Source organism: Podarcis bocagei, assembly GCF_964188305.1.
Source record: "Podarcis bocagei genome assembly, chromosome: Z".
NCBI classification, from domain to species: Eukaryota; Metazoa; Chordata; class Lepidosauria; order Squamata; family Lacertidae; genus Podarcis; species Podarcis bocagei.
In genome coordinates, this window is record NC_138140.1 from 18,373,313 (window position 1) to 18,389,781 (window position 16,469).

General features: G+C 44.7%; 1 protein-coding gene across 5 annotated transcripts in view; it reads right to left on the reverse strand.

Annotated features, from left to right (window-relative positions):
• VAV2 (vav guanine nucleotide exchange factor 2) overlaps positions 1 to 16,469 on the reverse strand; it is a 158,150-nt gene that overhangs the window by 15,490 nt on the left and 126,191 nt on the right. For 2 of the 5 annotated variants that reach the window (XM_081178706.1, XM_081178708.1), the window contains exons 10-17: positions 16,279 to 16,374; positions 13,535 to 13,603; positions 9,546 to 9,632; positions 8,297 to 8,382; positions 7,865 to 7,997; positions 6,544 to 6,558; positions 6,209 to 6,318; positions 5,419 to 5,520 (exon numbers count right to left, since the gene is read on the reverse strand). In XM_081178706.1, coding sequence (XP_081034832.1) covers positions 5,419 to 5,520; positions 6,209 to 6,318; positions 6,544 to 6,558; positions 7,865 to 7,997; positions 8,297 to 8,382; positions 9,546 to 9,632; positions 13,535 to 13,603; positions 16,279 to 16,374 — 698 coding nt within the window. The remainder of the gene's footprint in view (positions 1 to 5,418; positions 5,521 to 6,208; positions 6,319 to 6,543; positions 6,559 to 7,864; positions 7,998 to 8,296; positions 8,383 to 9,545; positions 9,633 to 13,534; positions 13,604 to 16,278; positions 16,375 to 16,469) is intronic. The other 3 variants (XM_081178707.1, XM_081178710.1, XM_081178709.1) reach the window with 2 other exon arrangements.

The following is a 16,469-nucleotide window of genomic DNA, read 5'->3' on the forward strand; positions in this document are numbered from 1 at the left end:
GGAGAGCACTAGATATTCTGAACCTACCGTTTGGACTCAACCCACCACTATCAGAGGAAGAGCAACAACTTGGAGCGGTTGGAGGAGTAACGGAAAAATAACAAGATGGCCCTGCAATTCCTTAGTTGGAATTGTAATGGGCTGAACATGCCTTTGAAGAGACGCCAAGTGTTTCATATCTTGAAAAGAGAACAATTGGACCTGATTTGTCTACAAGAAACCCATGTAACCAGGGTACATAGGAAACTACTTATAAACAAAAGATTAGGACAAGAATTTATTTCATCGGACAAAGTCAAGAAAAGAGGAGTTGTGATTTATGTAAAAGAGAAATGGGCTCCAAAAATGATCTTTAAAGATGAACAAGGAAGATACCTGGCAGTTGAAATACAAGCACAAGGAGAAAAATTCTTAATAGTTGGAGTTTATGCACCAAATGAAGGCAAGGCGGAATTCTTTAAGAAGCTTCATGAAATTCTGATGGATTATTTGGATTACAATGTAATAATTATGGGAGATATGAATGGTGTGGTTTCTACAAACATGGACAAGGCACAAAGACTGACAATCTCCAAGGAAGGGAGACTTCCGAAGACCTTCTTTGAAATGACTGAAAATATGGACCTAATAGACATATGGAGAACGAGGAACCCTCTTGAGAGAGAGGGAACATTTTTCTCTCAAGCAATGATGACCTGGACCAGAATCGATCAAATTTGGATTACTAGTGGGATGGCTCCAAAGATCAAGAAAGTAGAAATCTGCCCAAAAACTTGTTCCGACCATAACGCCGTGAAGATGGAAATGAAACTTACAACAACTGGTCAGTTTAGATGGAGGATGAATGACACCCTGTTTCGAGATGAGGAGATCCACATGAAGGCCCAAAAAACTTTAAAGGACTATTTTGAAATAAATCTAAAGGCCGATGTGGAAAAAAGAGTGATTTGGGACGCAAGCAAAGCTGTGATGCGAGGATTTCTGATTCAACAAAATTCAATAAAAAAGAGAAAGCAGAATGAGAAGAAGGAAAAGATTTTGGAAAAGATAAAAGAAGGAGAGAAAAAATTAAGATCAAAACCAAAGTCCCAGGAGATTTTGAGAGAGATTAAGTTATATCAAACACAATATATGGAATTGATGAATCAAGAGATTGAGTGGAAGATAAAGCAAATGAAACAAAAGACATTTGAATCGGCAGATAAATGTGGCAAACTTCTGGCTTGGCAATTGAAGAAAAGGCAGAAACTAAATACAGTTACAAGCCTAGAAGTGGATGGAAAGAATATATCTAAACCCAACGAGATTAGAAACTGTTTCTTGAGCTACTTTAAAAAACTATACTCTCAAGGGCCACAAAATGAAGAGGATATAGATGAATTCCTTAATAAATATGGATTACAAAAAATCTCTCATCAAAGCAAGGTGGATTTAAACCAGAGAATAACAAAACAAGAGATAGAGGGTGCCATTCAGGACATGCAACTGGGCAAATCTCCAGGACCAGATGGACTGACTTCCAGATACTACAAAGCTTTGAAGGAGTGGTTGGTTCAACCATTAAAGGAAGTCTGTAACGAGATTTTAGAGGGGGAAAAGGTACCAGGGTCGTGGAAAGAAGCTTATATTACACTCATACCAAAGACAGAGACTGAAAAGACTCAACTTAAGAACTACCGCCCAATATCATTACTTAATGTGGATTACAAAATTTTTGCAGACATTTTGGCAAAAAGATTTAAAAGAGTGTTGATGGAGAAGATTCATAAGGACCAAGCAGGCTTTCTCCCAAAAAGGCATTTATCAGATAACGTAAGGAATATAATAGACATTTTGGAACTATTAGAGGTGAACATAAACACTAAAGCAGTGCTGATTTTTGTGGACGCGGAGAAAGCCTTTGACAATATTTCTTGGAGTTTTATGAAAAAGAATCTTCATGGGATGGGGGTAGGTCAAGGATTCGAGAACGGTATGGGTGCGATATACTCTGAACAAAAAGCTAAGCTGATTGTAAATAATGTGATAACTGAGGAACTTAAGATAGAAAAAGGAACACGACAGGGGTGCCCAATTTCCCCATTGCTTTTCATTTCTGTTCTGGAGGTGTTGCTAAATATGATTAGAAATGACCAGCAGGTTAAAGGTGTACAGGTCGGAGATAAACATTATAAGTTAAGGGCCTTTGCAGATGACTTAGTATTGACCTTACAAGAGCCAGACACTAGTATGAAAAGGGTGTTGGAGATAATTCAACAATTTGGCCAGGTAGCCGGATTCAAACTGAACAAACAAAAGACAAAAGTCTTAGAAAAAAAATTAACAGTCATGGAGAAGGAGAAATTTCAAGAAGAGACAGGTTTGACAGTGGTTAAGAAGGTGAAATACCTAGGGGTTCACTTGACATCTAAAAATTTGAACTTGTATAAAGACAATTATGAAAAATGTTGGTCAGAAATTTAAAAAGATCTAGAAATATGGTCAAATTTGAAATTGTCAATGTTAGGCCGAATTGCAGTTATCAAGATGAATGTATTGCCTAGAATGTTATTTTTGTTTCAAACTTTGCAGATTCTTGACAAGATGGACTGTTTCAAGAGGTGGCAGAAAGACATTGCGAAATTTGTCTGGCAGGGCAAAAAGCCCAGAATAAAATTTAAAGTACTTACAGATGCAAAAGAAAGAGGGGGATTTGCCCTGCCGGACTTAAAACTGTATTATGAAGCAGCAGCGTTTTGCTGGCTGAAAGAGTGGATGCTCCTCGAGAATACAGATATCTTGGACTTAGAAGGTTTCAATAATGCATTTGGTTGGCATGCATATTTGTGGTATGATAAAATTAAAGTGCATAGGGCTTTTAAAAATCATATTGTCAGAAAAGCGTTATTTAATGTTTGGATAAGATATAAAGATTTGATGGAAAACAAAACCCCTAGATGGTTGTCACCCTTGGAGGCTAAGGCATTGAAGAAACGCAATATGGAGGCCGGATGGCCAAAGTATTGGGAAATCTTGGAACAAGATGGAGATAAATTGAAATTACAAAGTTATGAGAAATTGAAACCTAAAGTACGAGATTGGCTCCATTATTATCAAATAATGGAGGTCTATAAACAAGATAGGAAAATTGGCTTCCAGGTGGAGAAATCAAAACTAGAAACTGAATTGTTAGAACCCAATACTAAGAATTTGTCAAGAATGTATAATTTGCTGCTGAAATGGAATACACAAGATGAAACAGTTAAATCGGCTATGATTAAGTGGGCACAGGACATTGGTCATAACATTATGTTCGCTGACTGGGAATGGTTGTGGAACACCGGGATAAAATTTACGGCATGTAATGCCTTAAAGGAAAATATTATGAAAATGATCTATAGGTGGTACATGACCCCAGTCAAGCTAGCAAAAATTTACCATTTGCCTGATGATAAGTGTTGGAAGTGTAAAGAAACTGAAGGTACTTTCTATCACCTTTGGTGGACGTGCCCGAAGATTAAGGCTTTCTAGGCTCTGTGGTTTAACCCTCTGTTAAACTCTGTTAAAAACCTCCAGTTAAGAAGAGCTCACCACTTTCCAAGGGAGTCTCGTCCACGCAGTGGCGTAGCGTGGGTTGTCAGCACCCGGGGCAAGGCAAGTAATTTGCACCCCCTAACCCGTGGAATTGTGCCCCCTAACCCTAAGCCCCAGATGTTGCGCCCGGTGCGGCTGGCCCCCCCTGCACCCCCCACGCTACGCCACTGCGCCCACGGTTGAATGGCTCTTATCATCAGAAGGTCCTTCTTTAGGTTTAGATGGAATCCCCCTTCTTGTAATTTTCCCCACCATCACCAGAGACACGGGACCAGATACTTCTCATGTACCCCACACCACACCAATTTACCTGCATTCGCTTTAGGTGTTTCCCCTTCTCCAAGCGTAGAACAGTGAAAGATGCCTTATACAAAATCAGACTATTGGTATATCTTGTTCAGTACTGTCCACTCTGACTGGCAGAGGCTCTCCAGGATTTCAGGCAGGGCTATTTCTCAGCCTTACCTGGAGATGCCATTGGAGAATGAACCTGGGTTCTACTGGATGCAAAACTGACAATATACCACCATGCATCCTTTCCCTCAAAATAAAATACGATTCCAGTCTTAAATGGAGTCAGGCCATATTTTATTTTGTTTTTTAAATGATATTTATTAAAGTTTCAAAAAAGGTTACAGAAATAAGAAAAAGAGGAAAAAAAGAAAAGAGAATGGAGTCAGGCCATATTACAGTGGTGCCTCGCAAGACGAAATTAATTCGTTCCGCAAGTCTCTTCGTCTTGCGGTTTTTTCGTCTTGCGATGCACGGTTTCCCATAGGAATGCATTGAAAATCAATTAATGCGTTCCTAGGGAAACCGCCTTCAGACCAGGTCCGGGGACAGTCTGTCCCCGGACCTCTTCTGAAGGCTGGGGGGGGGGACAAGGGCTTTTCTTCCCACCCCGAGCATTTTAAAAAACCCCGGGACAGCGGATGACTTCTCCGCTGTCCGGGCGATCTTAAAATGCTGGCGGGCGGCATTTTAAAATCGCCCCGGGACAGCGGAGGACTTCTCCGCTGTCCGGGGCGATTTAAAAGCCCCTGGGAAGGCAGGCAGGGGGGACAAAGACTTTTGCCCCCCGCCAGCCTTCAGAAGAGGTCCTGGACCTCTTCTGAAGGCGGGCGGGGGGCGAAAATCTTTGCTCCCCCCCGCCTGCCTTCAAAAGCCCTCCGGGACAGGCAGGTAGGGGGGAGCAAAGACTTTCGCCCCCCGCCCGCCTTCAGAAGGTGTTCCCTCCCCGCCGCCCGGCTTCGGAGCACCGTTCCGAAGCCCGGCGGCGGGGGCAGGTGTTCCCGCCCCGCCGCCCGGCTTCGGAGCATCGTTCCGAAGCCCGGCGGCGGCGTTCCCGCCCCACCGCCCGGCTTCAGAGGAGGTCCGAGGACAGTGGGGAAGACGCGCTGCGCTTCCCCGCTGTCCCAGATATTTCCCTATGGGCTGTCGTCTTGCGAAGCAAGCCCATAGGGAAATTCGTCTTGCGAAGCGCCTCCAAAACGGAAAACCCTTTCGTCTAGCGGGTTTTCCGTCTTGCGAGGCGTTCGTATTGCGAGGTACCACTGTACGTCTATTTAGCTCAGCACTGCAGGATTTTAGGCAGGGGACAATCCTAGCCCTACCTGGAGATGTTTTTGGAAAATGAACCTGGGAACTTCTGCATGCAAAGCAGCTGCTCTGCCACTCAGCTGTGGCCCGTCCCCAAGTCATTTGGCCACTGCCATTGTTGAACCACTGGGAGTCTGCAAGCTTAGCCGCTCTGTTGCAAATCACCCAGAGATCTGCCAGCAGATGCCAAACCACCTCCCGCCCACCATTGGTCTGGATAGACACTTTCCAGCAGAAGAGTTTCACCTGAGAAACATCTTGCATGCTTTACAGTTTGTCGTCTTGTCAAAGGTGTACATCTGGAAGTTGTGGTTGTTTGCCATGGCTTTTTCCGGCTTGATGTTCGACCTGATTCAAAGGGAAAACAAAAACAGCTGATGTTTATTTTTAGTTCTCAGGACTATCCTGATCAGCTTCAATAACACTGCACGCTTTTCCAACTTATTCAGGAGGCTTCTGTGGGCACCCTGAGGATCACAAACAAAGTTCCCTGATAAACTCAGCATTTCAATTATTTTGCTTTAAATTCTAAATTAAAAAAATATTTATTTATTTTAGTTGCATTTATTTCTCTCCTTTTCTTCAAGAAGCTCAAGGAAGTGCACACAGTGGTGTACAAGGTTCTTTCCCTCCTCATTTAATCCCCACAAGAACAACTCTGTGAGGTAGGTTAGGCTAAGAGGCAGTGATTGGCCCAAGATGAGCTTTATGGCCAAGTAGGGATTTGAACCCTACTCTCTCCCAGGTCCTAGTCTGACATTCTAACAACAATTCAAATGACAAATCCCATAGAAACATTGGACAGGGAGATCCTGGGACATCTGCTCTGGGGTTGCAGGACCGAAAGACTGGTGGCACCCACTTTTAAAACCCTTCCCTTAAAACTATATAGAACAGGAAATAAAACTATGTAATGTCAAAGTGCCTCAATGTTGCCTATTGTCGGGTCTTTTACTGGCTCTGGGGTTTTGCAGGTTTTTCCTTTGATATGTGCCAACATGGCGGCTGTCAACCCTCTTCTTCTTTTAATACTCACATGGCCATTTCGAACTGCTCCATCCACTTCCTTTTCATGTCTTCTGTCTTGCAGAAGAACTGGAAGCCCTGCTTGCCTTGGAGGTGAGTGAGGTAGAAACCGTACGACCACTACCAAGGGAAACAAGAGAGAGCAGTGGATGCTAAAGCAATCAAAATGGTTCCTCCCAATGAAGTCTGGTCCAATCAGGGCAAATGGGGAGCGCTGTCCCGCCAACCTCAGCCTGCCCTCAGCCAGCCCCCATCTGCCCTCCTTCCTTCCTTACAAATTGTCCCTTATTGACGTGTTACAGCGATAAGATAAAAATTGAATCTGAATGTGTGGACGCAGCTTACCATTTTTCCATGCAACTGAGAAGCATGAGAGGGGAAAGCAGAGACACAGTTTGTTAAAAAGAGGCTCCAGGGTCCAGCTCACCCGTGTTTTAAAGAGAAAGGTTGGCTTCCAGGAGCAGGAAAGACTCAATCTCCTGCCAACCAAGCCCTGCACCCCAAAATATAGATGATCACGAGGCAAGGAACTAGGATGGGCACATCAGCCACATCAGAAGTCCTCCATTGGCCACATTTTGAATTTGAGGTCAGGGAATTTTTACGTTCTTAGATCTGATCAAAAATATGGAGGAGCGTTCTGCCCCAAATGGTTACTAAACCCAGCCCACCTGCCAAAACTAACCATTTCAGGACCCTACTAGGCAAGGGAAGCTCTTTCCATGATGCCAACACCAGGGGATTCCAGTCATGGGGTCTTTTCAATGCTGCCCTCCCCCCCTTTTATAGAATGCCCTCACTGGCAAAATGTGCTTGATTCTCTTGCTATTGGCTTTCAGAGGGATTTTAAAATATTCATTTTCACCCAGGTCTTTGGTAGTTGAAAAGACTGTTCCTGGCAACCCTAAAATAATCATTGCTTCAAATATGATTGCTTTTAGAGGTTTGTAAATATGATTGCTTTTAGAGGTTTGTAAACATTTCATAAATGTTTTAATTTTATTTTTTAATTGTACTGTTTTAACATTTTGGTCTTGTCACCCTGGGCTCTTCTGGAAGGACAGAATAGGAATGTAAATGCTAATAATGTGAGTTTGGGGGTCAGTCTGGATGATGCCCTGAGTCCCTTTCAATTCCTGTACCCAGTGAGGATTAGAATCCAGTAGAGGAGTTTGCCGAACTACTGAGAGAAGTTTCTTTGTAAGACAATGACCTTAGCTGGCCACTTAAGTGTCCTCATTAGCACCCCAAAGGAGGAGCTTGCTGGTTGCAAAAGCCCCAACTAAGTGATGGTGCCCCTCTGGTTAAGGTGTGGGTCTTTCCTTCACCATCCACTCCTTGTTGTTAGGTAAGCGAAGAAGAGCCAGAGTGGGCTGTGAGAGCTGAGCTGAAAGCAGGCTGGAGGCTGGATACACAGAGACCTGCTTGCTCTGTGCTGGATCCAAAGCTGTGACTAATGGAAAAGCACTAACGTGAGCCCCTCCATCCTATGCTCAGGTTGTACATGTGTGTAAATGAAACCATATATCCCAAGGGCAACCGCAGTCTCAGCTAACCCTCATTGCAAGGAAACATAACCTGGGTAAGTGCCTGGAACCTCTGGGGTCTCTCACCACTTAAGAGATTGGGATGGTGAGTAATCATCATCATCAATAATAACAACAACCTTCTTTATATCTTTATTGTTCATCGGGTCATCTGTCATCTTGTAGCAGAACAGCTCGATGATATCCTTCTGCTCATAGTTGTAGCCTTTTCGTTTGCAGACGATCACCACTTTGTCAAATAAAAACAAGTACCTGCCCCCACACCAAAGAAAAGATACAAAGCCAAGGCTTGAAAAACACATTTTTCAACAGCATTAAAGTAATTTTGAGCGTCACTCTCTTCCCATCCCTTCCAAGATAGCCTGGGAATGTTACATCCACACCATCCATTTAAAGCATATTTATGCCACTTTTCACAGCTGTGAACTCAGGGAAGTGTAGTTTACACTTATTGCACTACAATTCCCAGCATCCGTAGCAAACCAGAGTTCCCGGCCTTATTTGGTGAGCAGAGGCCACCTGCTTGTTCTGCCCTTCTCTCGCTTGCTCACCTATCCTGCTTCGTATGGTTCACTATTGAGCGGACCTTCAGTTCACCGTCTATTTTGGGCCTCCCATATTCTTCCAGTTTCACTGGCTGTGGGGTAACACAGGAAAGTGTTGAGAGAGGGGGGAAACAAAAACATAATAATAATAATAATAATAATAATAATAATAATAATAATAATAATTACTTATACCTCACCCATCTGGCCGGGCCTCCCCAGCCACTCTGGGCAGCTCCCAACAGAATATTAAAAACACAATAAAGCATCAAACATTAAAAACTTCCCTAAATAGGGCTGCCTTCAGATGTCTTTTAAAAGTCAGATAGTTGATTATCTCCTTGACATCTGATGGGAGGGCGTTCGATAAGGCGGGCACCACCCCCGAGAAGGCCCTCTGCCTGGTTCCCTGTAACCTCACTTCTCACAGTGAGGGAACCACCAGAAGGCCCTCAGCACTGGATCTCAGTGTCCGGGCTGAACAATGGGGGTGGAGACGCTCCTTCAGGTATACCGGGCTGAGGCCGTTTAGGGCTCTAAAGGTCAGCACCAACACTTTGAATTGTGCTCAGAAACAATAATTATCAAAATACCCAGGAGCAGCCTCAGATCTTGACTTCAAATCTTGCTAAAGAGGGAATCCTGGTTAAGGCTAGCAGGAGAAAGAAAACGGGGTCAGAGAAGCTCCTGATCTGCTGTTTATAAATCCCATGGCTCCCAACCTTCTGTGGTGTGTGATCTGTTATTAAAGCTGCTGCTCTTTGCTTTTTGCTGCTGTTGGTTCTGCTTGTTTTTATTCTGTTTATAGGTTGTGTTTTTATGTTGGAAAGGGCTGCAGCTTTGTGGCAAGCCTACCTTGCAAGGAGAAGGTTTCCAGAGAGGCCTGGGAATGTCAATATAGACAATATTTTGCTAGGTGGGTTGAGGGTCTGACTAATAGAAGGCAGCTTCCTATGTTTCTGGGAAGGGTCACAGCTCAGTGGAAGAGCAACTACTTTACATGCAGAAGGTCCAAAGTCCAATCCCCAGGTGCACCTCCAGGTAGGGTTAGGAATGCCCCTTCCTGAAACCCTGGAGAGCCATTGCTGCCAGTCAGTGTGCGCAACACTGAGCTAGAGGGACCAAGAGCATAAGCATAAGGCAGCTGCTTCCTTTGTCCCTATTTAATCCATCCCTCTATTCAGAACTATGAGGACTCCCTCAATTTATTTTTTAGGGGAACAGCATTCAGAAGGTCGCCAGAATTTTATCTCACCAAGTTTTCTATGGAACTCTGAAATTCACTTATTTTCTTTAACGTCTCCTTGTCCCGCTTGACTTCGTTTATATACATGGCCAGGTCCTGAAAAAATGAAACACACACACACACACACACCACACACACACACACACACAGCTGGCTGTAACATTGTGATCTGGCAGAATCAGCTGAGAGCCGTCAACATAATAAGAAACAGTGGTGGACAGGCACGCATACACTGGCTTCGGGACTGCCCCGTTCATATATTTTTCAAAGGATCAGTTCAGAGAAGGGCTATTCCAAGACACAGTGGATGCCACCCCCCAGAATCCCTTACAATGCTGCAGGGGTGGCCACAGGTGGGGGCAAAGGCTGCATTGTTTTCTATTTTGTATGCAACACTGATTCCAATCAGTTGCAGTGCATCTTCCTATTCACCTCACTGCCTGCTGTAGCAATATTATGTAACTTATACCATCTGCACGATTGATTGATTGATTGATTGATTGATTGATTATTTAAACACACCATAGTACTGGTTTTTTTTAATAAAAAAAAAGCATCGTCCGGTTTACAAAAAGATGAAACAAATTATCAAGAAGAAGAAAAATAATTTAAAACTTTCAAAAAGTTAATATGGCAAAAGACTAAAAACAGATCAAAACCCACACAAACTTCCTAAACATCTGGGTATGTTTGTCTATGAGCAAAAATGTTTTCAGTGGGTACCCGAAAGAGTACAGGCAAAAGCACCTGCCTGGTGTCACTAGGCAAGGAGTTCCAAAGTATAGGTGCTGCTGCACTAAAAGCTCAATTTCTTACAAATTTGGGATGGGTATTACATGGTCCCTATAACAGGGCCAGTTCTGATCAAAGCAGCCAAGTGGGTACACAGAAGGTAAGGTGCTCTTAGAGGTGAACTGGACCCAAGTTGTCATGGGCTTCATATACTAATTACTTAAGTTATGTCATTATTACGTTACTGTACCCCACGGATTTCAGTGGCAAAGGAAGTGCAATGAATGGTGTCCAGTGCTAGTCCTGCTCAGAGTAGACTCATTGACATTTATGGGCATGGTGAACTTCATTTAATGCAACCCAATGGGGGGGGACATAATCAATTATGTATCATTTGCGAACTGAAAGTAGCAAGAACAGCAAATGCTGATTATATTTGATGGATTGATCTCTGTTCTAGACATGGGATGAATAAGCAAACATCAGCAATTGCTGCTCCCATTTCCATGGGAATTCTTAATCCCAGGGTCCTCTTGAATGGAGCTGTGGTGCAGCTCAAAATTGATGAAATTTGTGTAGTGGTTAAAGGGCTGGGACTAGGAGTCAGGACATACCAGGGTTCAAACCCCCCACTCAGCCTGACAGGTGCTCACAGGGTGATCTTGCACCAATCACTGTTTCACTTTCTCTCTTTCAGCCCAGTCTACCTTACAGGGTTGTTTGTGAGGGAGGAACGGGGGGGGGGCAGGACATAATACTGGCTTGAGCAACTTGGATAAAAAGTGAGACACAATAAATGTAAAATAATAATAATTTTAAAAAATCCAGTCCCCAAAATGCGCACACTGCAACAGGGTCTGCTTTGCATTTTACATGGCACCACCAAAATTTCATGCAGAAAACATATGCAGCATGGTGGTGTCCCTCACCACACTTGCATGTGAGCTTGCCCACTGGCAGCTTGTGATGACCTGCATAGAATGTTCAGGGGTGTTTTAAGGTTTGCCATTGTGAGAAATACAATCGCTGAGCAGAAGGGAGCCCTTGGTTACGGTGCTGCAAATCCCCTGGTGGGCAGGAGAGGGCGGCAGATGGTGTAAGGCTGAGGAAAGAGAGCAGCACATTTGTTTTCTGTACCGTTGTGTGTATGTGTACCACCAGAAATAAATTAAACAGGCACACTTGTGAGCCCAAGCGCTCATGCAGAGAACAGGCTGCCCGTTGAGTCCCTGTGCAAACTTTGACAGCCCCTAATCCAGGCTTCCTCAGCCTCGGCCCTCCAGATGTTCTTGGCCTACAACTCCCATGATCCCTAGCTAGCAGGACCCATGGTCAGGGATATTTGTAGTCTCAAAACATCTGGAGGGCCGAGGTTGAGGAAGCCTGATCTAATCTTTGCCTCTCCCCTGCAGTGCATACATATTTGGGGGCGGAGTCCTTGGTGGTTATTTTTATCCCAAGGGGAAGAAAAAGAGGAAGAACCTGCCTTCACAGGACGCTGCCGAATATTGTCAGTGCTCTGGGATAACCTTCCCCCAAAACCAGCATCTCGTGCAGAGACACTGGGAAGAAATGTAGGCAGCTCTTGCTCTAAGACTGTAATGCAGCCTTCAACAACTTGTCCTTCTCCACATGTTTTGGACTACAACTCCCATCAGCCAGTCAGGGATGATGGGAATTGCTGTCTGCACAATCTGGAGGGCACCATGTTAGCAGCCTCTGCCCTGCTGTATCTTTAGAATGTGTGCATTGGGGGGTGGTGCACGCGCGCATACCACTTCTTTTCATAGTCTCCCACCTTCTCCATCTCCCCCCCCCCGCCCAAACACACTTTCTGCCCTGTCAGTTCAGATTAAGTCAGAGGGATGGAGACTTTCCCAAGACAAGCCCTGGGGGTGCTGACCTTCCACAGCTTCCCCAACATAAGGAAGATTAATCCCTGGCTGAAGTGACAGTGCTTGTTAAGGGTCACACAGTCCCAGGGTTTCAAACACTGAGTGGCAGCAACAGTTAGCAAGGCAAACAACACCCAAAGCGTAATGGAGTGAGCCAAGAGTTGCCTGTGGCCACCATCTCCTTGCATTCCAGGAAGTGGCCTATTTCAGGAGGGTTCAGGAATCCAGGGAGAGCTTTCAAACCATGTTTCGAGGGACCTCAGGGGCTCTTCAGGGGTCAATCAAAGGTTCAGAATGTCAGGGAGATGCGTCCCCGAAGGTAGTTTGTCCAGGGCCTGATGACTTCCCAATGTGCAGCCTTAGGAGCCTCCCTTCATATCAGGGGATGCCACCTCCAAGGAGAGCCAGCAATATCCTGCCCTCCTTACCTATTAGACACCTATGGAAGACCTTTATTTCAAGAGGCTTTTAAATGTTTCATAGAATCACAGAATCCTAGAGTTGGAAGGCCCCCAAAGGATCCTCTAGTCCAACCCCATTCCAAAGAAGAATCACAAAAAATTGATTGCTTTTAGGGATTTCATGGACCACTGCATTTAAAGTGACATATTTTGCTGTGGCTTTTTTTAGAATTTTGAGTATTCATTGGAATCCACTGGCAGATGCTCAGTAATCTCAGTGTCTTTGTTGGAAATGTTTAATATTATCTTACTGTGGTTTAGAGATTTGAACTAGCTGGGATCATTGGACAGGCTTTAACGACTGATGTCTTAATTGACCATGAATAGAAAAATGTTGCAATGTCATCTGTACTATCAAAAGGAGTTATTCCTTTGGACTGGAGCATGGCGCTTTGAAAGGAATTACTGTAGCATTTAGACTGTTGCTGTGATGGTTTTTCAACTTGCATTGTTTCCTGTTTTGCTTTGAGCTGCTTCAGTGTGGAAACTCAGCAGAGAAAACCATAAGTTGATGCAGAGGTGAACTGAACTTCAGCTTGGAAAAGAGAAACAGATATGATTGACAGATTAAGTTGATAGATCAAACTTTGGGACCGTGAACTTTGGAGCATGAAAGCCTTGCAGCTGGGTCCATCTGGTCCAACCTCCTATCCTCACAGTGGCCAACCAGATGCCCCGGTGGGAAGAAGCCCACAAGCAGGACCTGAGCACAAGAGCTCCCCTCCCCTCCCCTCCTGGCATTCAGAGTCACACAGCCTCCAAGAGCAGAGGTGAAACACAGCCATTGTGACCCTCCATGGATTTGCCTATAAGAATATCTGGAACTTTGGAAGATTAGGAACAAGTGTGGCCTTGAAACAACACAAGGACCCCCACCCCAATACCTGGTTTTTAAAAATGGGGCTCCTACCTGCATCGCTTCCAAGGCTTCCTTGAGCTGCTGCTTTTCTGGCCGATCCGATGAATGGCTGAGAAGCTCCTGAAAGGAAACTGCAGCATGTCAGAGGCATGTTGATGCCTTGCTCCATCCCGCAGTGTGAGCCTCACATTGGAAGCCAGCATCAGTGGCAAACTTTCTGCAGCCACAGAATCACCGGCAGCAGGGAAGTGAGGGTGTGTGTGTGATGACGCCACCTCCACTGTGTATTGCTGCGAACCAGAAGCCTGTTACAATCATCCAGCAAGTAACCCATGAGGGGTGTGTTGTGGCAGCTCAGCGAACCCAGAGATAACAGAAGGAATTTCATGCATCAGCAAATTATTTGCAGGTTTCTTTCCCCATCAGCTAATTGACCCTCCTTGCAAAACAATGAGGATCAACAAGCCCATGCTTCACAAAGGCTCCACTGCATGGAGACACTGGTGCAATTATTAACATTTAAAAAGACGAACGAAAGAGGGTGGAGGGAAATAAATGTGGGGAGGGGAGCTATGCATCCTTTCCTGGAAAAAGTGTTTAGCAGCAGCGTAGCTCTTAATTGTGTCAGACTAGGACCTGGGAGATCAGGGTTCAGTTCCCGCATTGCCACATGAAGCTCACTGGGTGACCTTAGCCTAGTTGCTGCCTCTTGGCCTAACCTACCTCACAGGGTTGTTGTGGGGAATTAATTAAGAAGTCGGAGGAACCATGCATGCTACCTTGAGCTTCTTGGAGAAATAGGTGGAATAGAAATGCAATAAATAAGAAAGGCGTATAGAGCTTGATGAGAGAAAGGGGACTGGGGTTTCAGTGGAGTCCCAGGCTAAGCCCCAGAATCTATCTTCAACAGTCCTCTGTGGATTTGCAAGGGGGTTCCCTCCTGCTGACAATCTTGCAAGTCCACATACCGTATTTTTCTCTCTATAAGACGCACCCGACCATAAGACGCACCTAGTTTTTAGAGGAGAAAAACAAGAAACAAGAAAGCAATGCAAAGCCTTTTGAGCGAAGAGGCAGGAGTGCTCTGGCTGCACTCAAGAGGCTCTGCATGGCTATCCCTGAAGCCAGGAGAGCAAGAGGGATTGGTGTGCACCCTGAGCCTCCTGAGTGCAGCCTGCACTCACTCCATAAGGCGCACACACATTTCCCCTTACTTTTTAGGAGGGGAAAAGTGTATCTTATAGAGCAAAAAATACGGTAGCTTGTATTCTTCCTTATTGCGGAACAGAATCTGCTTGGACACGAAATACCCAGGCCCTGACTGAACAGGCTCCATGTTTGCACGCGAGGTATTGCTCTTGATCAAACAAGTGCCAACACAAGCCTCCACAGGCCTATCCTGCAGGGACAACTGGGGGCTGAGCATGCTGTGCAAGGGGATGCTAGGGGGCGGGGCTTACTTGCCCACCTTGCCTACCCATAGACACAGCTTCTGCATATTCAGGTAAGTGCCTCAACTCACTTTATGGGAGTTGTTGAGCTTCGCACAAGGGAGCTAGTATAACGGACTGTAGCTTGTGTGCACTGGGGACATCTTTCTCCAGGCTAACTCTGCACACACTGCTGCTCTCCTTCTGCCAACTTCAAACTCCTGTCTAACTTTCAGACTTCGTCAAACCTGCCCCTCAGGCTGGATATTGAACCAAGAGTGAGGTGGCAGCAGGGGAGGAGAGGAGTGGAGCGTTGCAGCTAAAGGCCACTCCGGAGAGGGCATCTGATGTGACCTATGCTGTCAGGCTGATCACATCACATCTGCCAACATGGCACAGATCAAAACTGGGAGATGCTTGCATCACTCCTTTCCACAAGCTGAGGTCCACAACCTTATTTCATCCAAAAGACTACCTGCCACAGGACGAAGAAAACTCCATTTGCTTAGCCAGGGCTGTTTCAGAAGACAAAGGGCAGCAAATTTTTTGCTGCCCATTGACCTGACAACTGATGAAAACTGAAACAAGTTAGTGACCTTTTCGATCTAAATGTTATTTCTTGTAGTTTTGCTTAATTGCTTTGACATCGATGAGTTTTAATTTTCTATTTGAATTTGATAACGGGCTGTAAGCTGCCCTGAAGGAAACTGTAGATGTGGTAGAAGTTGCAACATCCATCAACTTGAGCCCTGTAATTAAAGATGTGGAATAACACCTGGAGTCCTGGGTTCAGATAAGGGATATCTGGCTCTGAATCCCTGGGAAAAAGCAGGACCTGCAACAAGGTGTTTCAAGCATGAGTGTGTTTCCCTGCTCTTAGAGATTTTAGACGACTATACTCTTTTCTGCAATACTCCTTTCCATTCCTCAATCAAATATCAATGCATACATCAATCAAATATGCTCTTCTACAGTTTCTACTGAAAGCCAGTGCGGTGCAGTGGTTAGTGTCAGAGTACGACCTGGGAGACCCAGGTTCAAATCCCCCACTCTGCCATAAAGCACACTGAATGTAATGTTGGGCTCAGTTACTGTCTCTAAGCCTAACTTATCTCACAGGGCTATTGTAGGCGTAAAATGAAGAGGGAGAGAATTGTTTACACTACCCTGATCTTGTTGGAAGAAATGGGAGGGTAGAAATGTAATAATAATTGTGATAATAATGATAATAATAATATTCATAAGAAACATTTAGCATTTTTTTCTTGATTTGCTTTATATACTTTAATTTCCCTCCCCCTCCCCAAAACACACTGTAGCTGGAGGAATTTCTGCCCCTATCAGAATACAGGTGAACCCACTTACTTTTAATAAGAGGTGATACTTCAAAACTCTTTGCATGGGCACCACCAACAAGTCTTGCAGTTTAAACTTCCCATCCTGAACTTTCAGTGTACATTCCTGAAAGAGGGGGAGAAAAGTGAGAATGCATTAAAAAAGAAAAAGAGAAAATCTTTGTTTTCAAAAGGCTATCACTTCATGCTGCTGTTAAGAAA